Raw genomic sequence first — 27,775 nt, forward strand, 5'->3', positions numbered from 1 at the left:
TCCCAATTACGACGCCTATGGCACGTAGGCAACTATCAGCATAGGTATAAGAGATATCAGTACCCACAAAAAACAAATTTGAACTTGAAATTGAAGTAATACCTGACGTACCTTACATAAAAAAATGTGTCGAGACTGTTGCGCAATTCGGAAAATTCGGCATTTGACCACATTTTTGCACCAAGCACTCACACTAAATTACACATAACAAAGTTCGAATTATTTTTATCTGGTAGATATGCAGTTCTTGTCGCCTTCTCATGTATTTGAGGGCCAAAGGTACCGTGTCACAGCAGATGGAAATGTCCGCGAATTAAGGAAATACCGATTAAAATATCGTTGCGTCTTACGATACCACGGGCGCCGAACATGACTGTGTTAACATAATTTGTAAAATTGGACCATTTTTATGACATAAAGCACGGTACCAAGTTTAGACACGACTCCGCAAAGTCACACTGACGCATTGATCTTATCTATTAGTAAGCGCGATAAAAAAAGCAGATATTTCAATGGCAAATCGTGTTCTTTGCAAAAATTTTTTGTCGAGTGTCAGCTTGATTACCACAACCACATGATCGGAGTTTTATCCACACTTATGGAGAATATAAAGTGACCTATTATCCACTAGTGGAATAAAGTAACGTTATTTAACTTTAGTGAAATAATGAAAAAAGATCAGACTGATATCAATCAAATTTTATTTCCTTAAATATTAATATTAACATTAACAGTTATGTTGATGTAAAGTTAATTCTTGCCTTACAAAGCCTGACAAGTTTCATTTTACAAATACGAATATTTTAACTTCGAATTATTCTATTTTATTAATGTGGTGATTGCAGATAAAATGTTGTATTGCCCTCCTGTTTTAGTCGTAATTTATCCACGCAAGAATGTTTAAACATGAGAGCTTTCTAAAACACTTACTTCCCAGAAGTTACGCCTTGTGATATGTGTAGTAAATTCTATTTTATTTGTATTCGGACTTTCAATAAAAAATTATGTGACTTGTGTCTTTGCGTTTTAAAAATTCTACTTTAAAAGGAATATTTTTAAAAATTCATTATTTTTTAAATTAGTATATTTAAAAATGAAGAGTCGGCTTTTAGGATTTTTAGATATACTCATAGATATATCTTTAAAAATGACGGATTTTCCAAAGTGGAAGTTCCAAAAAAAAAAACTTACATTTTTTATCTTTAATCAAATGCTGAAATTTCAATTTTGATGAATATAATTAAAAAATACAGATTTTTATACAAATCTTAACCCCTGTGTAACACCCTCCTTCCCTTGGGGTGGAATTAAAAAAAAACAATGAAACACGTGTTTGCTCATTATTTGCAAATACCAATTTTGAATTTTAAAAATGACAGATACTCATATTTACTAAAAAAATAATTACAATTATAAAATAATTAAGTTCAAAAAATTAGATTAATTAGTTTAATAAGATTAGTAATTAGATTAATCTGTAATTAGTTACACATTAATCGATTCATTGGGTTACACGGATGAACATTACTTGAGTAATCTGTTAACAAAGTAACTGAATTACAAATTACATAGTTAATTATAATTATTAATTTATAAATCAGATTACATTTTGCCCGATTTTGCTCAACACTGCGTGAAGAGTACTTCTTATTTAAACTGGTATTGTAAAAACGAATGATTTTTTATTTAATGTCACTTTACTAAACTGTTACAGTTTATTTATTTTCTTCTATTAATACACTATTCTTCATAAATCATCAGTAAGTAGTTGGAGGTTGCTCCGGGTTAAGTACCGCACTTACTAACAGTGATCGACTCTATCTAACTCAAAGTACTTATCTTAATAATTTTAGATATACATTTTCAACCAAAAACAGGTCGATTAGAACCGTGAGGGAGGAGTTCAAAAGCAAAATTAGTTACATTTCAAAATTTTAAATAGCACCCCTTACTTTTCAAAAATTTTGGAAAGGAAGAGAAAGCTCATCTCACAGTGAAAGTAAAAAAAATGTTCGTTCATTTTTGAATTAGGGATTGTTTCTCTTGTTTTCGTACTAATTGTTTAGTTTTTTTTAGTTGAGTTGTGTTAAAAAATTGTAAGGGTGCTCACCTTGTAGTCAAACGTCAGTCTCGATGCTCATGGCGTTGATGTTGTTGTTGTGGCGCGGATTGCAGTTCTGCTTCCGGACCAGCTGGTCGCGCGTCACCAGCAGGCCCTCCTCCAGCTCAACGAGATCGCTGGAGGATTCGCTTAGCGAGCTCTTCTTCATATGTTGGCCTAAGGTGCCTGGCAGGTACGGGCAGCTGGTCACGTGGTTGAAGTTCTGCGACTGCATCTCTTCCTGATCCGTCTCACGATGATAAAAGTAATTGAAATTCGAAACTATGACTGGCACTGGCAGCGCAATGGTCAATACACCAGCGATTGCACACAGCGAACCCACGATCTTGCCCCAAACGCCGACCGGCCTGCGAACGAAAACAGGTTAGAGCGGCGTGCGATGCCCACAAATGGTGGAGCGTCTCTTATTCTTCTTCTTAGTTCTCTTATTAGGCGCTTTATCATCATCCTCGCTCAATAAACCATGCAGAAACCGCAAAGAAGCAACACAAACACGAGCGGGAAGGGACGGGACGGGCTCATGCAGGGACGTGGTGACTTCACATTCCAATAGAAAATTCTTTGTTCCTCGGTTCGGATAACAGGCCACTCAAAAACACAAACCCAAAAGCTTTCACTCCTTACAAAGTCCAAAAATGGAATCCTATCCAACGAAAAAATACGGATTCGAAAAGCGAGTTCGCAAAAAGAAAAAAATTTGCAATAATGTCTTGTACTTCTTACAATAGTTTGAGAAAGTTTTTTTTTAGTGGAATTAAAACATAAAACTAGAAATCCTAATTTTCTAATAAGTCCGACTAATTTCTACTTTATTAGAAGACTTTGTGTTTTTTTTGTGAAACAGCTTTAAAAAGTGCTTATATTGGCTCTAGTAATTCATTTGGTTACTTTGCTGTACGGTTAAAATAAAAAACAGCAAAAATTTTGGAAAAAAGTGGACTAACAGTGCAATTGTTGTTCGTACTAGAATAGCAAAAGTATTTTCTCTTATGCCAAACTTTAGTAACTGACCATCTTTAATCCAAAAATGCAAATTTTTTAAATAAACTAAACGACAAATTTGAAATTTTTGTTTGTCCTCTGATAAATTAAAGAAAAAATAATTCTAATTACTGCTTTCAAAAATTTTTTTTACAAATCAACAAAAATTAGTTCTCAAATGTAGCAGAACGAATCAGGATGGTTTTAGCAAGGTATTTCCATGTAATTTTTATTTTTCTGATATTTTTACAGGCAGAAACAGTAAACTGGTTTTCATCAGCACAGTAACAGGATTTAAGAATAATTATTTTGACATCTAAAACTTACTAGATATTTCAAAGCCTGTTACAAAATTCGCTTTAATAATAACTTTGTCAAATTAACATAAACGTTTAAAAATTATGAAATAAAAATATGGTGATAATATGATAAAGAAAAAATTTATAAGAAAAAAAATTTGATGTGATATGACAAAAATTTTATCATATTTGTGAACTATAGGCTAAGAAGTATCACATTTTACTCAAGTTATTCAAAGACCGTAACTGTAGTAGTATTTTGTTTTTCAAATAATAAAATAATAAAATAACTAGTTTAAGCAAAAAACGTTTGGTTCCTTACTTTCACCAAACTCTGTATGCACATGTTGGATAGAAACTTTAAATTAGAGATTTTCCTGTTATAGTTTACTAGTAATTATTCATTATATCCGTGGCTAAATAGAACGATAAAAATTAAACTTTATTTGTGTGAAATACATTGTTTTTTTTTCGCAAAATTGATTTGTAATCGTCTTTGAAATATTTTTTAAAACAAGTCTTGTGTTTATAAACATAATTGGTGCAATACTAATAAATAAATAAAAATTTGGTTACTGTAAGTAATAAAGTGTTTTTAAGTATAACAGAATCTTTTCGTTGGACCAAATACTCCAAAGAGTATCAAGTCATGAAGTCATAGAAGAAGGTTGGTCACCTTAATAACTTTCCCTCTTCCTTAAAATCTACAAATTATTATTGTACTTATTCTGCAAAGTGAAGACAATCATATATTCCACTTGGCTGGAAATTAAAAAAAACAAAATCGAGTATTTTCAAAAATCATAAATGCTAAAGTTTTTTGGAAAAATAAAGCAAAATTTTTAGAACAGATTTTTGAGAACACGATATTAAAATTTGAGCTCAAATTAAAATTTCTTAAAAGACGTGGTTCTATTCTAGTTCTCACTATTTCATTTCTTCTTTAAAAACTCGTATGTTCAATAAATGCTCAGTAAACATAAGGTTCTTCTCTGGCTGTGTTATGCCTCACAAGTGTAAAAAAATAGAACTTCTTCGCCTGAAAATGATACAGTAAAGTGTCGAAACGTCGCGACGAATTTTATCAACCATTGCAAAAAAATAAAAATAAAGTAAAATAAAAAAGACTGATAACTTTTCAATAGAAATTATGCGTGTTTCTTGAAGTTTAAAATCGAAAGAGTCTATTTTGGTACCTATTTTCTAAATATCCTGAATTTATTTTATGGTATATGTCTTATGGCCTTTTAATATTTTTAATAAAATAATAAAAAAATAATTGGCGCGTTCAGCAGGATATGTAAGCTATTCCGTACCAGACAAATATGTAGCGTTAAATTAAACTCTTTTTTTTAATTTAAATATTTTTGTATTTTTTTTTCGCGAACGCCTTTTGGAATTCGCATCTGGTTTCATTGGTGGTTTCTTAGTGAATTGGGTTTGTGCACTTGGTGCGATTGAGTGGCCTATGAGACAAGCAACATCGAGCACACATCGAGCGTCACGACATCAAGGGTTTGATGGGGGCCCGGGCGGCGTTGGACGCGTCCTCGGAGCAAAGAATTTTCTCGTGGTCTCGAATCTCTTTGTGTGTTTAGCTACGGTGGAGGCAACTAAATCTGAATTAGGTGTGTACATCATACGTCATGTCGCCGTAGCCCACAGTCGTCATGGTGACCACTGCCCACCAGAACGCGTCTGGGATGGACTTGAAGAAGGAATTCTCGGAGCCCGCTTCAGCGAAGTAGACGGCGCTCGAGAAGAGCACGACACCTGCAAGGAGGAGGAGGGGTGAGTCGGGCTCTGTGCGCTACTGTACCTCATGTCGCCGTAGCCCACGGTGGTCATGGTCACCACGGCCCACCAGAACGCGTCCGGGATCGACTTGAAGAACGACTGCTCGGCGCCCGCCTCCGCGAAGTAGACGATGCTCGAGAAAAGGACCACGCCTGCAACAGACAGAAGGAGGAGGCCAGAGGAGGCCGGGAGGTCCGAGTCAGTTGCCGATGGACACCACCATCACCACCACATCACGCACAGCGGTGCCACCAACTAGTGCTGCACGGAAACGCAACTATTTCAAATTCATGCTAGGCCGGGAACAAGCTGCCCAAAACCAACATGACCGTACGACACACGTTTTTTAAAAACTGATATCTTCTGATGTAAAATTTTTAGCTGAATTAAAATCTTAAAAATATAGCAAATTTTGGTGTTTTTATCGTCACATCTTCCCTTTGTAATCAGTAATCACTAGCTCCAGTGCTCTCACGGTCAAGCGCCACGTCGTCCGACTACTCTTAATTTGCAGTTTATTTTTTCTGTTACAAACAGCCGAACGGCCAAAAACGGTGAATAATTGTCAAGTCAAAAGAAAAACAGTTTATTTACTAATTAAATCGCTTGAAATTGGTTAAAATTACACACTTTAGTTCTGTTCCTAACTTTTGAGTTTCTCTGTCATAAATAAATATTTTTTTGGAAATAGGTGACTACTCAAGAATGGGCTAAATCACTCAAAAATGCCTGGAAACAGGTAACAGATTTTCGATTTTTTCAAATCTATAATCATAAAGCATAAATTGTCCAACATAATTCCAAAGGTAGGTAGTGTCCTTTTTCATTTCGACGAAGTAATCCTGCTGTTGTCAGAGTTGTTAGAAAACATGTTTTTTTTAAATTAATCAAAAAATTATTTTTAATTTTATACCATTTTATTTGTTTAAAGCAGTGTTTTAAACCTAGTTTTTGTTTTAATAAAAAGGTGTTCAACTATAAAAATGGTTTATTTTTGTCAGAGAAATAGACTAGGAGTTAAGAAAGTATCAAAACTGTTAGTGTTTTTAAGGCATTAAATTCAGCCAGCAATAATTATATTAATTTCCATTTAATAGTAAGAAATATGTATTAACATTTTGTTTGTTTTTTATTGATATATGTTAATAAATAATAAACGTTTATATAAACAAAAATACATCGTGTTCTTCTTCTGATTTGTCCTTATTTGAGAACAAGTTTTTTAATTTTTTGTCAAATGCAAAAGTATATGAATTGTGATAAGAGGTTGGAATTTGTAACAATATTTTGAAAACAAAACAACATGTTTTAAACAAGGTTTAAGACCCGGTTTCTGCAAGCATATTTAAGCATTTAAAACATAGAAACCCTGGCTGTTGTTAATATTTTGCGACTTAACAACAACGATTTTATTTTTATGTCTGTGTGTGTTTTTGTGGAAATTGAAATATGTAAGTTATACATTAATTTCTTATTATTTTATAGAAAATATCAAAAAAATAAATTATGTAATGAAGAAAAAGTTATTAACAAAAATCGCTCAATGTTCACAGCATTCACCTACATTTGTCTGCTAAATAATGAAACACGAGTATGTGGTGAAGATGAATTTTTAAGTGATTTTGTGACAGATCATCTACAAAAAGCCAACACTTTAAACTTTGAACGCCGAATGCGCCAATTTTGTATCCTAGTACAGTTTATGTCATTTATGTAGGTTTTAATAAATATGTTTCCATATTTTGTGAATTCTTATTTATTTATTCGTGGTCCCATTTTTTTGCATTTAATGTTGTCCCAACGTACAAGAATTTTTTTTGTTATTTTCTGTTATAAGTAATTAAGTAACACTGAACATGCTCGTCATAGTTAATAGATTAATTAATTTCGGAAGATGTGAAAAATTTTTTTTATGAAAAAATGTCCCAAGAAAGAACACTCTCCCATTCCTTCTATCCTTCAGGTATGATCACTTTAGTGAACATGTGAAAAACGATTATGTATTATTAATATTTAAAAAAAATAATTTTACGATTATGCGATAATTGTCTTGGAATACAAGTTGAATTCTACATGTGACAAGTAAATCACTTTTTAATGAAAAAGCCCCCCGACTTCGTTCGTGTCTCAAAAACTTATCTAAACTATTAGCACCATTTCATCTCGCATCTTGAGAATTTTACTACACAATGTAATAAGTTACACAAAAACTGTAATTCTTTTAGTTTTCTTTTGTAAAAATTAACTGTAGCTTGTGTACTTAGAATTTATATTTACTGGAGAATCTATTGCAAAAAAAAGGTCTCTAGCTTTAACCTGAAGAAAAATATGACGAGTAAACATCAAAATATGTCTTACATATTCGAATTTAGCAAAAAATTTTACATAAAAAACAGTCAGTAAACGTGTACAATCGAAACCGGACAAACTTCTTATTAAATAAGCGTCTGTTTTTTGAGGTGCCTGCCGCTCGGCCATGCGTCACTTTTTTGAAAAAAGTTTTTCTTATGTGTGGCTATCGATTCTGAACAATCAGCAGATTTCAAATTCATTCAATACACAGAAGAAACAGATTATTTGTTTAGTGTAGAATCTATAGCGTTATTCGGTTCCGGGTAAATTTTTCATTTAGATCCGTGCAGCACTACCAGCAACCACATCCAAATGAGCGCCAATCTTTTTGACTATTTATTGCGAGCGGATAATTCGACATTTCATGGGCGTTAGCCCGACCCTAAATTAAGAACTTGGCTATGTTTATGATGGCGAGCATTTGGCGGATAATAAAGTCCACCAATAGATTTTGGCGGCGATAAATGATCTCAGTTTGAAAAAATCCTAACAGAAACATGGGCGCGTGGCCTTTGTTGCCAACAACAGTTCTGGGAAAAAGTCCATTCGAAATGTTAAAGAGTAGAACTGATTTCTTAATATCAACTACTTCGCCAAAAATATCAAAAAAATGAAAAAAAAAATACTGAATGTATTTTTTTATTCAATAAAAATTTAAGCTTAAACCACTCTTGTGACCCGAAAATCCGCACTATACGTAGGAAAATGTTAAGTTAAAAATTCGTATTTTTAATAAATCCTTAATGCAGCCTTCTTTAATTCAGTTAAATAAAAAAAAATTCGTATTGAATTTTTAAAATCTCACCAAAAGCAGGCTAATCAAACTACTTAACTGATTACCGTACATTTGGATCTGGCTTACCACTGCAATTTTCGTAATTACTGATTAGTGAAGCTACAAAGTTGATGAAATTACTAAAGTTGCACGGTTTTTAACACTGCCCAACTTTCCAGATAATCTATCATAGTAGTGAAAGAATTTTTCATGTTAAATTGTAAGTTATTTATTCTAAATATGCAAACAGAAAGAAGTAATTTGCGTATTGTGTACAAGTGGGTGTTGTGCGTATTAAGCGAAGCGAATTTGCGAATCGCTTGACGATTAAAACAAGTCGTTGTGATTCAAATGACTCTAGTCGAAAGCCAACAGAGTATTGGTTCCAGTGGAAAATAGTATTTCTGTCTTCATTTTAAATAGGAAATAATTATGTTCAAGTGTTCATGCCGCAAAAATAATATTTTCGAAAAAATACGTTTCGATTTCAAAATAAAGTAGACAATCGAAAAGTAATGTTTCAATGACAATTAAATAATGCATAATGCGACTTTACTTTACTTCCGTCTGTATTTATAAATTCAATACAACTTCGAATGTACAAATCCGCAAAAAATTCCGAATCTTCAGTACTTTTTCAGTGTTTCAAGTAATAAATTTACATTTATTAGTTCATTAATCAGTTCATAAGGAGCTTTAAATGCAACTGGCGAGTAAAAAATCAAAATCTTAACTCCAACTGCGTTTTTTTTTAAACTCGATCCAGAAAAATAGTTCTTAATCCTAACAAGGAGTCATGAAACTGAAGAGAAAACCAAAAAAAATATTAAGGAAAAGGTTGCTTTTGAAGCAACAAAAATTAAAGCTCTTGTTTTTTTATTTTGGGAATAGTACGAGGTACAACGAGTAGGTTTTCTAAGTTTTATTATTTTTTTCGAAATAAAAAAAAAATTGAATAATGCGAAAAAATTACAAATCTCCGAATTGGTTCGAATTATAGAAAAAATAATAAATTGTTACTTTTTTGTCTATTGAGAATAAGTAAATTTACAATTATTTAAATCATTATGATGTAAGCCACATCATTTTACAACTTCTTACTGTACGAGCTATTTATTTCTTTGAAAACATGACAGGACCAAAAAGGGTCGATAATAATGATCAAAAAAACTAGTTTATCTATGAGCTAAATTATTGGAAATGTGTTTCTGGTTCAAGAACGCGCAAAATAACTCAGAACTGTGGCTGGAATTACGTAAATAGGTAATAAACAAATAAAGAATTGCATACAGATATGGGTGTAAAATTAGTTATTTTGGTCTGTTATGAAAAAATCTCGTAAAATGAGCAAGTTTTTGGCTCCAAAACGGCTCGAAATCGTTTGCAATAAAACAATTTGCTCCTAGTTAGCTAGTATTTGGTTTATTTCGAAAATAGATTAAAACAAAAATGTATTTGCTTCGCGAGCCGGCAGTTGGGCAGCCGTAGAGTAAAGGCAACATGAATCAACAAAAAACAAGTATTCATGTGTAATAAATGGCCAGTCGTTTAGCAGTTCGCGTTTTTCTGGCATGTTGGCACTTCAGTTAGTTAAACAAACGATAAAATTTAATAGTACAACATATCCTGTTGTTGCAGTCATGTTCGGTTGAAGTGTGTAAAAATCGTGCAACCGTCGGTAGTTTCACTAATGAGGGCCATGATGTGATAAATTAGTGTGAATATTGTTGTTAGTGTAGTGGCAACACTGTTTGGTGTTTGTGTGCAGTACCCACCTATGAATAGGAAGAAGATGAGCAAGCCTAACTCGCGCATGCTGGCTTTAAGCGTGCGCCCTAGGATCTGCAGGCCCTTACTATGCCGGCTAAGTTTGAAGATGCGGAAGACTCGCACGAGCCGAATGACACGAAGAATGGCCAGCGACATGGCCTGGTTGGTGCTTTTATCTTGCGGACTAACAGGCGCACGTGGCAGGTTCAACGTGTCCTCCTCCTCGGCCACGACGGTGGCCAACGTAATAAAGTACGGAATGATGGCGATGATATCGATAAAGTTCATGACGTCCCGGAAGAAATGTAGCTTGTTGGGACACGCCAGGAAGCGCACGGACAATTCGAACGTGAACCAGATGATGCAGATGGTCTCGATGAGGAAGAACGGGTCCGTGATGTCCGGCACCTCGTCCTCCTCTATCTTGGTGCCGTTGGTAGTCGTGTTGAACACCTTGTAGTGCTTGAACTCGGGCAGCGTCTCCAGGCAGAAAATAACGATAGAGAGCAGGATAACGAACACGGAGATGATGGCGACGACGCGCGCCGCCTGCGACGACTCCGGGTACTCGAACAGCAGCCACACGTTGCGCTGGAACTCGTGCGAGGGTAGCGGCTTCTCCTCCTCCTTGATGAAGCCCTCGTCCTCGCGGAACTTGTTGATCGCCAGCTCCCCCAGCTCGTAGAACTTGATCTCCTCGGAGAAGACGTCCAGCGGCACGTTGACGGGCCGCCGGAGCCGACCGCCGCTCTGGTAGTAGTACAGGATGGCGTCGAAGGAGGGCCGGTTGCGGTCGAAGAAGTACTCATTGCGAAGCGGGTCGAAGTAGCGGATGCGGCGGGCTGGATCACCTAGCAGCGTGTCAGGAAACTGATTTAGCGTTCTAAGTTGCGTCTCGAACCGGAGGCCGCTGACCTAAACAACACAACATAACGCGTCATTTCGACAAACACAACCAACGACTTAAACGAAAAACGCAAAACTCCGATCCGGCGGCTGTTTGACTCCAAGATATCGCCGAAAAGGCGAAACAGGTCTAGCGGCTTGATAAGGGAGGTTACTGAGAGATTGCGTCACAATCGGCGTCAAAACAAAGCCAAGAATACCACAAGTTTGGAAAAAATCTGATAATTCACCGATCAGTTTCAATGTTTCTAATGTTTTTAGCTCCAAGTCTGCTCCAAGTAAAAATAAATTCTTACTGTTTCTTAAAAAATAGTAATCATTCAGAAATCAGTGTGTGCTATTAAATAATTTTAATTTTTCTCTATGGATAAAATAAATTTTTTCAAAAGTTTTCTACAGTTCATTTCCGTGTGATTTTCTAAAATTTTGATCTAGTTACGTTAACCCGATGTCCATTACGGAAATAAGATTTCAACATAATTTTCCTATGTTCTTCGGTTAATATTTTGAACACATTGACAGATAGAGCGATGCTGAAGTTATTTACAAAATACATTTCACTGCTGAGGTAACTGACATAGATATTTTAAATTTTAAATTTTAAAAAATCTTGGTACTTAAAATTAATTAATTAAAAAATAATATTAAACGTTGCAAAAATTATTATTTTTTAAGTCTAAAATCTGCGATGCTTCAGTGTTGTTTTATTTAAAAAAATCCGTTAACAAATGTAACTTTAATTAACGTGATTTTGGAGCTAGCAACAATTTTTTCAGCATTTTTTGCACAAAACATCATTTAAGCAGAGTTAGTTTTAGAATATCACTAGAAACCATCAAATTATTATTAATTAATATTTTATAGTTATTAATAATACCAGAGCAAAAACACAAGCTTAAAGTTTGAGCGAATGCAAGACACCCGACAACTTTAAGCGTTTACGCTTTAATTTTTTTTAATTTAAAACACGCTGCTTTAAAATAGTATTTATAATTTAGGATTCACATATTAAAAAGAAGGCTTAAAATGTTACCAACAAAAAATATTTTTAGTTTTATTATTTTCTATAAAAACCGAAGTATTTAATAGCAAACGCTCAATTCTGTGTGAATATTTTTAACAGACTCACCTTGTTCACACTTCAATTTAACGCTCCAGTATTATTCAAATTTTTTACCGTATGGTGATGTAAACTTAAAATTTTGAAAAAACAAAAATTAGATTTACTCGTATATTTTCAGATGAAAGTTCTTCTTTTTAAGTGGAAATAATATAGAATCCGTGTATAGAATAACGAAAAAGTTGCAAAAAAAATTGCTATTCTTGACATGTATGGTTGAGTTTAGAAGGTACAGTTTTTTAGAATATCAAAAACAAACACCAAAATATCATGTACCAAAAAATAGGTCTCACACCATTGTTTATTTTATATTTAATATATTTTAATATGTAATTTATTTTTACTGATAGTGCCACTGTCCTGAAATTTAATTAAATTTGGAAAACCTATCCAGAGAAAAAACAACAAAAAAAATGTAGCAATAAACGTTTTTTTTGCAAACCTTTCAATAGAACGGAATGTTATTCGTAGAGTATTAATGTTTATAAATTGACCTTTATCTTTTTGGTAGACCTCCTCTGTGGAAGTTAAATAAAAAAAACTCGTTTGTACGTATTAAAAATAAGGTTTGGTGTTTTTGGGAAGACAAAAAGTTTTTGTTTTTTGGCTGAAAACTCCATCTGATTTTTTTGCTTTAGTAATATAATAAGTATAAGCAAAATATTATCAAAATTTATGAAATGAGTAAATAGTTGTCGTAGATAATTTTAACACAAAGTTGTGAAATATAAAATTATTTACCTTTGCAAACGCATCTAAATCGAATTTTTGATAAATTTCTGGATTTCTGGCCAACTTTTAATTTCCCACATGTTTTGCCGTTTCGCCTTCTCCCTCTTCAAAGAAAGAGTTGTTTAATGAGAGCGATCAATAATCGGGTCGCGAGCACGTTAATTGTCGAGATTATTAATCGCCGAATAACAAATGAGTTGGCTGCAATACATTTTATTCGATTTAAAAAAAATAACCACTAAAACACGATACACGTCTATTAATGCGCGGTATAAGCAAAAATATACAACTGAAAATAGTAACTTATCATAATCATTTGTAAAAAGTGTGTTAAAATTTTATTGTATTATTGTAGAAAGCACACTGCAAAATTGTTTGTGGTAAACAAATTTCTTTTTTCAGCATCCTTCAATATTATTTAATTAAAAAAAAACATATTAGACAACGCTTTCTTTGTTTAATAAACAGCTAGCTATCAAGAAAAATTATTGGTCCAGTTAAAAAAAAACAAAATTTCACGAAACAGAGCAAAACTAAAATAAAAACAATTTAGTTTTAGTTTATTTTTTTATTTATTTCTATTATATTTCGATTTTTTTTAAATCAAAGGTATTCTGTAAAATGAAAACCCAAATTACCGGTCTAATTCCAAGAGGAATTCAAGATATCAAGAAACACATTTTTTTCTTCATGTTTATTAGATTAAAACGACTTATCACATGCGTTATTTGCAACGCAGACGTAGATGTAGTCCTTAGAACAACACTCTTCTTGTTTACTGAAATGTTTTGGAAAATTTTAAGTGAGATAACTACTTGTGTTAGTATCTAAAAATATGCTACCTACATGCCATTTTCTTAAAGAAAGTTAAATAATTAAGTTAGAAATAACAGTAACTAGCAATTCAAAAATGTCGTCTAAATCTAACTTTCTAATGCAACATTTGCTAGCACTAGTGGCCGACTGTTAATTTTTGTTTTTTATTTTGTGGGTGTTTAAGAAAAAAGCCCTTACGTTTATCACAACTCTTTCGCAAAAGTCGTGGTCGTGCGGGATGGGCTCAAAGTGGGCTACGCCAGTGAACTGGGAGTGGGGGGTGTGCCCGTCCTCTTCCTGGCTGCTGAGCTTGGGCAGCGACCTAGAACAAGAAAAATTTGCAAAAAACTGGCCAAACCCCTCCCAAATTCATGCACATCAACACCGATCGACCACCAATAAAATGCCAGAGGTTACTCGAATGAATTTGCCTTCATTACCGTTTTTTGTCATCACTGTGATAGAATGTATGTAAAGCAACTTCGCAACAATTTGTCATCACTGTCGCTCAAGTTTCTTCAGCAAACTGAGAGAACTGATAACATACGACCAACAAAAACTTGCCGTGATAATTGAGACTCATGCTCTTTATCACACTCGACCTAGTGTTGTTATTGCAGCAACAATAAAAATTGCGACGCTTAAATAATGAAACCGGGCTTCGTGAATAATCAATGCCGTATTGTTGCAGTTGTTTGGCATTAATCGACCCACAAATTTAATTTTCACAAAAAATAACCAACCTTCTTGACGCGCACATTGCATTTACTGTGAACAAACGGAAGCTGCTATCGGCGACAATTTCCGTAATTGAAACAATTAAGCGAATAGTGCGAGCGAATAGCGATTCGCGCCGAGTTATTTTTCGCCAAAATGAGAATTTGTTTTTGTTACTTTATCCTAATTTCGGAGCTTTTGTGCTTGTTGATAAAGCTGTCTTCTTTCAAACAGACTTAACCTAATATCGATCGCGTTGATAGTTTCCAGTTGGTGCATGTCTCACAGCAGTCTTAAATTCAAGTCGTATCCAATCAAAGCCTCGGCTGAATGTATGGTACAAATTGTTGACGTTTATTCAGATTGAATTTAGAGGACGTCATCACAGTTGTTAAATTCCGCCACTTCGAATCTTTTCGATATGTTCGAATTAAAAATAACTTGGTGATGAAGTCTTCAATGGACGAGTTAATTGCAAAGTTCTGGCCGCAGCACCTACGTTGGCGCAACGTATTTATTGTTTCAAGCCAAGATTAACCGATATAAGAAAGCATTATTCCGTGTGAGGTTTTCACTCGGCTCACCCGACTCTGGAACGGCGCTTCGATCTTTTATTTCGTTTCTTCAACGAGATCAGTTCGCTCTTGCGGTATCTCACCATTAAGAGGTGCTTCTCTAAATAACAAATTAATCTCGACACTTTCCAGAAGTGCATTCGTCGAACCATAAGAGAAATCGAAATCCTATATAACACTACAACACTCAATTTCACCAACTGACACTTCCATCTCGTTTACGCAGCTAATGACTAATTGATCGACGGCGAGGAAGTCGTAACTACTGCAAGAATTACCCGCCTGCCAGCCGCAGTAATATCCTTGGCCTTGATAAGTCTTTTACTTTTATAAGACTTCTTGAGCTGGCGGCATTTCGATGCAATCAATGCACGAAGTGCACCTAACATGCAAATGAACTAATCAAAACTATATTTCTCCCAGTTACCTGGAAGGTTTTTCCTTCGCTTTTTCAGAGTGTAAGGAAATGTGTCAGGGAGCTAGCAATTTTCGATAATATCTAAGGAGCGCTTAAAATTTCTGCTACATTCACTATTACATGTCCTATCAACAATCTGCGCGAGTGGCACTAGAAAAGACTAACTACAGGCCGTAAAATGAACGGGTGCCTGCGAATGCATATACATGAACACTAATAAATTCGTTTAGAAATTCGCGTCCGACGAATTTTTACACCGATAACCGCTCGAACGTGATGCGGGCTTACATAAGCTCGGCAGAAACGCGAAAGAACGTCTAATTGCCGAATGGCGTGTATTTTAATCAATATCGGTGTCAGAAATGGATAATTTAAGGGTATTTTTTACGTCGGAACGCGTTTAAACTTTTACCATCTTCCCTACATCAATCTTGACAGTCATGAAAGAATTACAAAAGTTAAATCGGCGCAGACCTGAAGTTAAAATTGGCATATTCGCTGCTAATTGATTTTCTCCACGAGATGGCTTTATAAAAAATGCCAGTGACGCAAACGCCTCCCTCCCGAAATAAATTCTAATTGAAATTACTCGAGTTGCGAGTGTGACAAACTATCCGAAAAATGCCACTATGACAAATATACGAATAACTGGCCCGAAATAGAATTACTGAGTTTGCAGAAGCGAAAAGTGCTCGGTAGATTTAAGAGCCGCACTCGAGTTAAGTTGAACTCTGCCTACGATGCTCCCACACTTACAACTTTCAGCACGTAGATTGACAACGGTTTCGGGCACTAATCACTTTTTTAGCCAAAACAATCAGAGCTGCGACCCAAATTTAAAAATATCAATAAATTGCCCCGCGCATCCACCAAATTTGCGTAACGGTGTTTATTTTTTCTAATCAGTTTTGGTGCTAATTTAAGTATGACGATGAAGTGAATTACGGCCAAACTGTTTTTGTGTTTACGCACACTTCAATCGAAAATATTCGTTTCATGACTGATCGCCTTACTGAAAACGCTAAGATTTATTTATCGGAGAGCGAGCGCTCGAGTAAATGAAAGTGTGGTTTATTTAACTTTTGCTGAATTTTGTTGTGAAAATTCCTTTCGAAATATTTGGGACAATTAAAATCGAACCAGATTTAAATCAATGTTATTATTAAACCCAGACTCGAACATTTGCACAATGGGTGCAATCTCCAACGCACCGCAATGCTAACAGACTTTCAGTTTTACGCCGGACAGTTTGATTAAGTCCATTTTTCACGTTGATAAATAAAAATTACGTGCGTCTTTCTCTCAGTTCCAATAAAATTCAAAATGGTCGAGAGTTTGAAGATATCGAACCTGTCTACGGTAATAAAGATATAGGTGCTGAAAACCCATTTACCTCTTGAATTTTACTGTCGCCGATATAAATATTCGAATGGAGAAGAGGTTCTGTTTTTCTTGCGAATTTGTGGGTTATTGAGGGCACATCCATAAACTTAATTATAGAACTAATAGATGTTTATAGATGAGCTATTTAAAAGTCCATTTCTTAGCGTAATAATGGAGGTGCTCGGTGACGCCAGCTAGTTTCTTAATGGGATAAGTTCGGACAGCTCGTAAAAAATTGCTCCTAGCGCAGGAATAATTTTTCATTCATCATAATTTCGCGTTAAATATTTATCCGAATCAGGACAAATCGCAGTGATGTGCTCTAAAGTTTTCATGCGAGTTGAAGAGCACTCCCGGAAAAACCAAGAGTCATCAGTAATGAATTCCGGATTTCGCCGAGGAATGCTTGGATTCCTGTCCGCGTCGCGAGTTGTCCTTGCGCGTCACTTCTTATGAATTATGGTGTTCCTCTCATTTCGAGATTGCTATAAATCACGGAATTATGCAAAACATGTCAAGAAATCGTGCGTGGATGGATGCGTTTTATTGGGGGGGTTGATAACAGTGACGTCAGAGAGGTGTTGTTGGCCTGCCGGCATTCCCCGCTCCACCCCGAACTAGTGACGTCAGGACGAAATGTAGGTCGCTTTGCAGATGCCGGCATAGGAAAATCGTCCAGAAAGCGGTGCAAACTGCACCACGAAGACTACGGCTAAATTTAGAAGGCTTTCTGCGGAGAGTCCTTCAGGACTCCTCTTATAATTAGAGTCGGCGCATTTGTCACATGACTCCACTTGCCAGACTGGCCGGAGTCAAAATAGAGACTCGTTATGACCGGCTTTTATTACCTTGCCATTGATTATTTGAAAACAGCGAGTTTATTATTTGAAGAAATTGTTTATTCCTGAACTTGAAACGCGTTTCCTTGCCGAAACAATTCCGTGACCTGTCTTATCTGCGGCCAAATTCGACCTTTGGGAAGCCATTACTTTCCCCGGCTTTCCTCAAGGTGTACTGTCACTGCAGAGGGAGTCGTAACACAAAAGTCGATGCCAGGACGTTGCCTCGAATCGAATTATCGAAGAGCAAAAATCCAGCGTCTGATTATTTATTGCTGTGATAAAGTTAAGGTACTAATTTCCTTTTCGGAGTGCGCGAGATATCGACGATGGTTCCAGATAAATCTGCAAGGGAAATTATGAACCGCTGGAAATGCCTTTACGGGAAAGTTGTTGACAGTGATGGCGATAAGACTTGCAAAAATGCGATTTTAACAAGAACCGGTAATCGGCAATCGGTGAGTGCCACACCGGGAAAAATAATCGCCTCGACGATAATGGAATTTTTCACTTGAATATGTCACACCACAAAATGTTATACAGAGGTGCCACCGATTTTTGGCCGGTCTCGTCCTCCGCAGTGCAATGCCAGAAGGAAGCAATCAATAATTTTTAATATATGCACCATAATTTTAGATAAGTTAAATAATTTTGGGGCTATTTCGGTAACATCCGTGTAAATAGTGTGTATGTGCGTATGTGGGTCTAAAAGCATCTTTCTTATGTCATTTTATTTATCTGGAATTTAAGAATTTTTTCTTTTTTTTGGGTACTGAATGGGAATTTAAAACCCGTTTTAATTTTTATTGAAAATCTTTTTTCTTGGCAATGTGTCACTTTCGTGTTCAGCAAAATGATTAGAAGTGAGTGATTTCTATTCACTACGTTATGCAGAATCCAAATTTGAAACCAGTTTTTTTCCATCATGTTCACTTTTCCGGATAATCACTTTTAACACGTAATAACCATATTCAAGGATCAGGTCAGGTCAGGTCAGGTCGGTAGTTTGTATAAGATTTAAATATTGAGGGAACTGTATACATGGTGAAAAACAGTTGTATAACTGAGACTTTATAAAGTATATGGGTAGTATGTCATTTGGTGCTTAAAAACGTGGTTATACGAAAAAGCAAAAACGATGAAAGTATAGAGCATCACCTACTTTTGACTTTTTTTGAAAGGGAAAGTGTTAATAAGAACGCTCGAAACCAGCCAAAAAAATAACTTTCAGAAGTTTGGGTGCAATTTTCTCAAAATCCCTCCAATTAAAATTAAAACGTATTTCCAATTTGCCTTCAATACACCAAGAAAGATAGAGTGCACCCCCTTTCGTTTAGAGGAGGATTTTGGTGTTGGACAGTGATTACTAATCTGGATTTGGTTTTTATTGGATTGGAGGAGGAAGAAGATGATTCATTCGAGTAATAATTCTGTATCGAATTAAATCCATTTTATTGTGGAATAGCTTTGGATGAGTGATTAGATCGGGTTGATAGAGTATCGTTTTCCGTTTTTGGGGTGAAAATAATGTGAGATTGGTTTAATCAGTGTGACCTTTATGATAATGAAAACCTTCCGGTGTCGAGAGACAAGGGTAGGAACGAGATTAAAAAGCTGTCAAGAAATCTCCATTTCTAACTAGGTGGAGTTTTCTATATTTAGGTAGAGTTAATGGCATCTTCAAGTCGTGAAAGTTAAAGGTACAAGTGCACGTGGCCTTCCCCACGTGGATGGTCTTATGTTGGCGATCAATACTAAGGCCGTCGCCCTAAAATTTGCAATAAACAATCTGTAAGAGTGTCGGAGAATGTAGTGCGGTATCGACAAGTGTTTGATTTCGGTTTGGTCGTTGAATTGGGTTAGGTTGACTGAAAATATCGCGGTGATGCTAAAGATAGCATGTCGACAGTGAAGAGTTGGTGCATAAATAGATGAGGGAGTAAGGTTAAGAATGAGCGAGGGGAATGTGTGGAATGGTGCATGCGGCAGAGCAGCCGAAGAGCGTCGCCGAGGGGGAGCACCTGGGGATGCTGGGGCGGGATGCAGCATCCAAGGAGTGAAGGCGGGAGTGGCCGTCATACCTGGCGCCTTCGGGGGGCCGTGGGTCCTGCCTCGGCTTGAGGACAGGGGTCAGCCCCCATTTCTCCACCAATTCGAAGCGGGAAATGTTGGCGGATCACGAGAGGGGAGCCGCATCTCCCCCCTCGAGCCCCATGCCGGACTTCTGGGGCTGCACTCTCACTCGGCCGCGATCACACACAGACTGCGCCCGGCCGCTGCTGTCGGCCGCCGTCGCCCGCGCTCGGGGGCCTCCGGCGGCGCACTGCTGCCAACCTCCGGCCCCTCGGCTGCCCCTCGGGCACGCTGTCCGCACCAGGTGGCCCTAGCACGCCCTTTGGCCGCTCGACGACCGCCGCGGACGCCAACAGGGCCCCGGCCCGTCGCGAGGACCCATGGCTTCTGGGGACTTGGCGGACGCGTTGGCACCACTGCCGGTGGTGGGGGAGAGCCGAGTGATCATTGATCAGGAGAGGAGAAAAGCGTCGCGCGAGAGTGCTGCAGAAACGATCAATAACAAACCCCCGCACTGCTACAGCTGATCTTGGACCGACAACCGCAACAGCCGACGAAGAGACGGCGCACAATCTCTCATCTCTCCCTGTGCAAGAGGACTCATCGAACGACCTAACCTACACGATTTAGCAGGGCCGGACTTCACAGCAGGGAATTCCCCTGACTCCAAGAGGTCTTCTACTTCATACTTCTGCATCTGTCTCCCTCCAGAAGTTGTTAACCGGCCCTGCGATTAATGCCTGCCGGTCAACGCTTGCTGCAGTACACCACAGCTCACCCAAGAAAATTTGCATTAGAGGAAACCGGCACTGAATCAGGAGACTTTGAAGTCCCCCTTGCAGTGTCAAGGGCGCCGCGACGCTTATTCAAATCGCGGTGAATTCACCAAAGAAATTCCATTCGAGCCGGAAATAGCCTCGGACAACGGCACGAAATGAATTGGGAACAGTTTATGATAATGAATGCCGATGGAGGGATGAAATCGTAAATTTCAACTACGGCTTCTGCTTCGATTCCCTCAAACTGAGAAAATGATCTATTTCCAAAGAATGAAGAGAAGTGAGACCAACCAAGAAATGACGATCTTATCTCCACCAAGACCAGGACGTCTTTTAATAAAATACGATGGACGAGAGTTTCGAGAAAAATTTCAAGATGATGCACATAGATTACGTCAACGTATTTCGATTTTGATTACATTTAATAACAACAACTCATCCCCACTGACCCACACAATAACTTTCAAAGTAAGATAACAACATGATCAAAACTCCCACAAGACAGTGGAATGAAAAATGAGAAAAGTTGCAAATCTAAACACACAACTGTTATGCCATCATTGTTTCATTCAGAAATAGACAGAATTCAATCCATTGATTAGTTTGACTGAAAGAACAAAGAATGGACAGAAGCACAATGCACACAACACAATACTGTCCACCCTTCCAACTTTAGCATTTAGATAAATGCAAGGACATTACAGAGTGATAATTCCCATTTTTTTTAAAGCTTTGAATGATGAATGTATGTCTGATTATGCTATTTTCATTTTCAAAATCTTTCTTCCACAGCAGTATGGCCAAAATGGGATGTATAAAAAATTATGTGTGGAACCATTGGACACTGTTCTAAGGACACATTACAAATATAACCTATTTACTTTTATCGAAAACAGCTTTCCTGACGTTAGAAAATGCCTAAAGTGTATACCGCCCTTTACAGTCTAAAAACCTTCCAAAAAGTTATCTGTACGAGATGCTAGATTCTTCCCTAGAATCCAAACGTGGCTTCTTTAGAGTTTAACTTTTTAACTCATTTAATAAAGCCACATCAATGAGATAAGACCGGTGCATTCGAGACCAAAAAAATCGTTACAAAACCATTAACCACTGACGATAAATAATGAATCATCTGTGTACAAAAAGAGAAACGATGATTTTGTAATTTTGCGAGAATAGTTGTCGTAATGCGAAAAAGTTTTAATTATTGCCGCAGGGCAAACTATTCAATATTCCGCATTAGAACTAAGAAAACAAAGTGGTGAGCAGAAGTGGTAGCAACCCCGTCCATAATTTAGAAGTTAGAATCTTGGGTTAAAATATTGGGGTAGATCAATACGGCGCTGGGAAGTTTTCGCATTGAATTTGTCAATTTCGAAAAAATCCCTAGAATAATTGGCTGAGCCAAATCATGTGGAGCGAAGGGGAAGAAACTTAATTAATTCACGAACCGTAACATTATTATTTTATTAGTTTGCACTCACCAGACTTAACATATTAAACCTGGGGCGGCAAGTCTTAGATTAGACCTCTCTCCGCTTTGAATTTTTTCACAATTCGGTGTCTTTATCCATTATCCTTGATTGCATCTCGTGAGAGAAAGGTCGACGACTCAAGGACACGGATATTGATAGAATGGTATAGATTCAGAGACACGTACCAGTAATTTTTAGGGGCAGGAGACAAAGGCAAACCTATTTTTAGATCGAATAAATAATTAGATTTTGGGACGGACGTTCTTGACGATAACTAATGGATCGGGATTACAGAACCGGTTTCTTTGCTAAATTTCGCTCGAAATCGGATTGATCAAACTAATAAGATCCTTCTTGTAAAAAGCTCCCTTCAGGTCCTGGCGATAGATGGCGGCAAGCTCCGAATATCGTGTAAAGTTGTTCAGTGATGTATCACATGCGCACATTGCTATTAAATGGCGGAAATAGCGGCATAGATGTTGGGACGTCGGCGGCGTCGCGACGCTCAGTTGCACAACAGCAACCAGAGAATCACTTTCTGCTGATTTCCCGCCGAACACGCAGCTCATTGTACTACAACATTAGCCATCGATCCGGTCACTCCCTTGAATTATTTAATAAGCTGTGTGTAACGAGCATAAAATATTACACGTAGATTTCTGTGCGTTATTTCTGGCTCTTCACGACCAAAAGACAGTTTTTTTAATAATTACTTGCTTCGATTAACAGGCTAAAAGGGATTTCCCGGAAATTTAAAACAGTTTACATAATACAGACTGCTTTCGTTTCGAATCAGTTGTAATAAAAATAAATCAGTTTTATTACGACCATGACCCACTTTTCGCTTTTCTCTAACAATAAGAAGGTTGGTATTGTAAAGGAGCTTATCGCGATAAAAATGTGATAATAAATTGGGATTCCAGTTCCGGTTTTCCGTCTTTGTTGTGTGCCAGCTATCAATTTTACCAGTTATTGATGTTATCATGGAAATTCTGAATAAAGCTGAGACACGACTTTCGTCGGTTGTATTCCTTGAGGTCTTTAACCTGACTTACGCATCATTTATTTATTTTTCACTGTTTTGCAGCAGTCAAAATAAATTTAACAATTAAAATCGAAACACTAAAATACCGTCAACGTAATAATTACCTTTAAAAACAGATTAATTCACGATTATATCACAACTAGTGCATTTAATGGCAACGATTAGTTACGTCTAATCGGTACATCTATATGTAAAATTGATGTATGTTGTGTCTGTAAATAGGTACACGTCTCTAGATAAACGATTTGATTAAAATTTAAAAAAATGCACCACTCAGAAAGTTGAGTATTTTTAACTTCCTGTCGTATCTTCAATGTTTCTTGAAATATTAAAAAAACGTCACTTTAATTTAGTGTTAAGTTCTGAGGTATTAACTGTTTATATTTTATGTTTAAATAACGAAAATAGTTGGAGACGTACCTACTTTAAAAAACTAAAAATGTGGGGTTCAATGAATTTAATTTTTTGATTCATGTATTTATAATGGACGATGAAATCGATACAGGACGAGTAATAATTACCACCGACATTTTCATTCAATTGAAATTGCCACAAAAACGTTAATTACATTATAACAACAGTCGGGTAATGTTTTGTAAAATTTTAAAAGTGGTGGTGGTGCAGAAGTTTTAGAAAAAAGCTATACTCCCGTAACATTCTATTTTTAATTCCTTTCGATTCTTTGATGTAACTTTCCAGTTATCAATAGACTATAATCCATTATAATAATTCGTAATTAATTTCCCATCGTGGGTCTAAAAATATGTCGTCCATATGGCCACAGTTAAGTAAATAAATAAAAGCATTTACAGAAAGTTAACTATTTACATTAACTTGACTAAATTGATGAACTCAAGAAATCAATCTATCGATTTCTTATTTACATTTGTTATCAAAGTGGAAGCTATGACAATCATTGCATTCACCATGTGTGTAATAAAATGTTCTGAACCTAACAAGACCTGCGATGCAGTCTTAACGACAAATTATCAATAATTACAAACGAGTTTTAATTCTTCTAATGTTGTTATCTATACCTGGGGGCGCGAGCCTCATCTCCCAATCCATAGAGACCAGCAACAGCGGCCATCGCTAAGAGAAAAAATAGCACTTGTGAACCCCTCCATCGGTGCTCCAGAGCATACTCGTCTGAAACACTTCTTCACATCACGATTCACTTCACATCGTTAATTCCAACAGTGTTTTCCTAGTCCATCCTGGACACAATTGGACTGTTTTCAAGCAATTTATCTTTTAGTTGATTTTACAGCAAAGAGGGAAAACAAACCGATAAATTTCCTTGTATGTGTGATCGGGACTGAATTAATTAATTTGTCACGTTCAGTGATTGTTGATATAAAGGTCTACATCCTGATTGTGAGATTACGTGCAAAGGAACGTAGCGTGAAAGATTACAATCGGAAAAAGTTTTATCATGAGTTAACAAGTTTTTGACGGAAGGAGCAAATTGTTGCGATTTTAATTCATCAGATGCATCGATCTGAACCCAATTAAAACTGCCACTCTTCAGCTAATCAGAGAAAGAAAGCTGAGGGTAATTTGTAAAAAGCCTCACACGAACCGCCCTTTCTGAGGTAATAAATCAAACCTAATCATGCTAAGGTATTTGCCCCACTGTTCGATCAAACTACATTTTCTTTTATATTCACTCGTGCAAAAGTGCACTATTGGAGTAAAAAACCGTTTTGATACATTGTAAAATTGTCTGTTGTGTGGCTTGAATTTTATTAACCTGCAGCGATGCAATTTACGGTCTAATAAAACACATTACGTTATTTATACCTAGCTGAAGGCTCCCAATAACACACTTTCGGAAACTTTCTGAAAATGGACAAAATAATATTTTCCAAATTTATCACACTTGAGGTTCCCACGTAAACAACTTTACTCATTGTTCAAATTTAAAAAGCAAAGTGCTTTATCTTCATCTTACAGTGCAATCACGCTGTGAATCTAATGAAAACGAAACTCTAATTTCCTGAAAAATGGAGTTTGTTAAAAATTGTTAATGGATATTTTCACAGGATAAAATAACAACATTATTGATTTATTTTTTAAAGATGCGGTACTCAGTGTTTCGTGGCCTAACATTTAACAATTACATTATTCTTTGTCAAGTTTAGTATTCTACACGCAGAACCAATTTGTTCCATATAATTTTATGCTAATCGGTGTGTTATTAAACGCGGTTTTGCTTGGTTAAACAAAAAAATGGATGAACACGAAGGATCTGCAGAATTAAAAAAACACATTCCAGTTATACCTACCACAATTTATAAATTATTTTAATATCTCTGTTACAGTTGAAATCCTAGAGTGTTTGAAATATTTAAATTCACATTTTTGGTGGCCATTTCTACAGTGTGGAATCTTTAACTGGAATAAAATTTATAACTTGGATTTAGGCAATTTTTGTAAAAACTCCAAAAACAGGTCGCTTTTTGTTTTTTCTTCATTTGGTGGCTATGATTTTTGTTTATCTGCTGTCAAAACTGCACAGCCACCTCCAACTTTTTTTTTAAATTAACAGTATGTCGTGTGACACCTCATGTAAAAGAGTGAAAATATTTACTAAAATAAAATTTTTAAGCGATTTTTGTAAAAAATCCTGACAGGTCAATTTTTTATTTTCTTTGCACATTATTTGGTGCATGCGGTTTTTGTTTATGTGCTTTCAAAAATATACAACGCACTCTTTGTTTTCTGAATATATTCAAAGCTTACGCGATAAAAAATAAAAACAAATTTTCATGAGTTGAAATTAGGCAAATCACATTAGAAATATTGCAAAATTCTAGAAATTCATGCTACTATCGTTATGTTATTTTTCAGGAAAGGAACGGTGCCCATTTTGAACAATTGTTTGATTGAAGGTTAACTTATAGAATTGGTTTTTATTTTTTTTTATCACAAAGGGTTGAAAAAATTCAAAAAACATATAGTGCAATGTAATGCTTGCGAAAAGGGCTTTCATGCGAAGTATCACTTGACATGCTATTACATTTGAAAAAAAAGTTAGAAGTGGCTGTGCATTTCTGACAACAGATAAACAAAAACCATATGCACCAAATAATAGGCAAAAAAAAATAAAAATTGACCTGTTTCGGAAATTTTCACCAAAATCGCCTTAATCAAAGTTATGAATTTTATTCCAGTTAAAAATTCCACGCACAAGTGTTCTGAAAACAATCGGTCAAATCCAGATAAAACCTAAACCTATAATCCGGAGCTAAAGCAAATCTCTTAATGGCTTTTAATTTCTTTTATAGCCGCGTTTCTTCGAGCCTATGCAAAGACACTCTTTCAGTCCCCAAAACGTTGAGGTATGAAACGTTCTACGAACAGCAAGACTTGCAGTTTCCAGAATTCGATAAAATTAACATAGCGAATGTAAACACGTGTCTGGCACTAAATTATGGCTGCCTGCATGCGAAGTTTCACCCCTGGTTTGGGCAAAGTTCAAAAATAAATTGAACAGCATTGTCTTTGACTGTAAAAAGCACTTGTGACACCTTGACTTCTGATTAATGAGGCGTCTATTTTTAACCGCGTCTATTAATCATATTATGTTAACGAGTTTTCATTGGCCCCACTTTAAAACAATATGAAAATGAAGGTTGTCGTCGATAATTCAGCAAAGTTTGCCTGATCACTTGGCACAACTTTCGATTCGGACAATAAAACAGCCGCTTTGCACGTGCTAATCGATCATAATTTAAGTTCCGCTATAAAATCAACAATGAAACGCGGCGTAGGCCTACAGCTAAAAAATCACCGGAACAAAGTAACACTTTACAATGTGACCAAATCGATTCTTAACTCTATGGAAATAACTTTATGTTTATTCAAATACGCCACAATGAAACTAAAAACATTCATAAGCAAATACGTGGCGAATATAAATTCGTTCCTTTCAAATGAAAATGGGCTTAGAGCTTTCTACTTTTGAAGGGATTATTTCTAAACTTAACCAAGGACTTTGCTTGCATTTCCTTTGTGTGCCATAATAGCTTCCTCAAACTAAAATTATTAAGAGTGGACATGAATTGAAGAAAAAATGACTTGCTTGCTCGAAAGACCTTGAGTCGCCGCTAATCCTATTACGAGACATAGTTGCGCGTAAAGCTTTCGTATCAAATATTTCCGGTGTTGTGCTACTCTGAATGTCAATTACACAAATCCCGGATTATTACTTTTTGATTAGGACGTTGTGCTAATTGGGTGTCAATTGTTAGAGTGACAACTTTAACTCGGGATTGATTTTAATGAAGTTAATAATTCAATGTTGAAAACTTGTGATCAGTTTTACGATAATAGTTGTTTCTCGTGTTAAATGGTGACACGTAGATTACTAGCGTTTCGATATTGATTGTTCAATAGTCGCCACATAACTGTAAATTAAAATGTTAAAAATGGTGGATGCGCCGGGAAAGTAACCTAAAATTCGTTTATTGATTTAAACAGGAATTAATTAGCATAAGCCCTAAAAAATTTTAAACACTGGCCATAATCCCACAAGCCCCCCTCTTAATTGGCAGCGCCGCGCGATGCAAATTTTATTTTTCTTGATAACTCGAAGCGAATTGAGTCTATTAAAATTTTATTATTCCACTAAGGACTCGCGCCGCAATCTTGCGGATGCGAATTATCTCGTTGCAAACTATAATTAATGCATTTCCTAAACAAATTCCTCCACGGTTTTACCTATTTGCGTTTTCCTATTTCACCTGTTTAAAGTGGATTTTTCGCGACACATTCTTGTGGTGGAATTTGTGACGAC

At 36.1% G+C, this 27,775-nt stretch overlaps 1 protein-coding gene across 12 annotated transcripts in view; it reads right to left on the minus strand.

Annotated features, from left to right (window-relative positions):
- The window catches only part of Sh (Shaker), a 123,331-nt gene that overhangs the window by 14,212 nt on the left and 81,344 nt on the right, over positions 1-27,775 (minus strand). For 6 of the 12 annotated variants that reach the window (XM_001809641.4, XM_015978041.2, XM_015978040.2 and 3 more), the window contains 4 exons: positions 13,869-13,992; positions 10,102-11,011; positions 5,046-5,175; positions 2,111-2,469 (listed from right to left, as the gene is read on the minus strand). In XM_001809641.4, coding sequence (XP_001809693.1) covers positions 2,118-2,469; positions 5,046-5,175; positions 10,102-11,011; positions 13,869-13,992 — 1,516 coding nt within the window. In that variant the 3' untranslated portion in view covers positions 2,111-2,117. Of the gene's footprint in view, positions 1-2,110; positions 2,470-5,038; positions 5,176-5,221; positions 5,352-10,101; positions 11,012-13,868; positions 13,993-14,047; positions 14,067-14,110; positions 14,265-14,413; positions 14,446-24,011; positions 24,207-27,775 lie in introns of those variants that run through there. The other 6 variants (XM_015978043.2, XM_064358445.1, XM_015978042.2 and 3 more) reach the window with 6 other exon arrangements.

Source organism: Tribolium castaneum, chromosome 1 (assembly GCF_031307605.1).
Source record: "Tribolium castaneum strain GA2 chromosome 1, icTriCast1.1, whole genome shotgun sequence".
NCBI classification, from domain to species: domain Eukaryota; kingdom Metazoa; phylum Arthropoda; class Insecta; order Coleoptera; family Tenebrionidae; genus Tribolium; species Tribolium castaneum.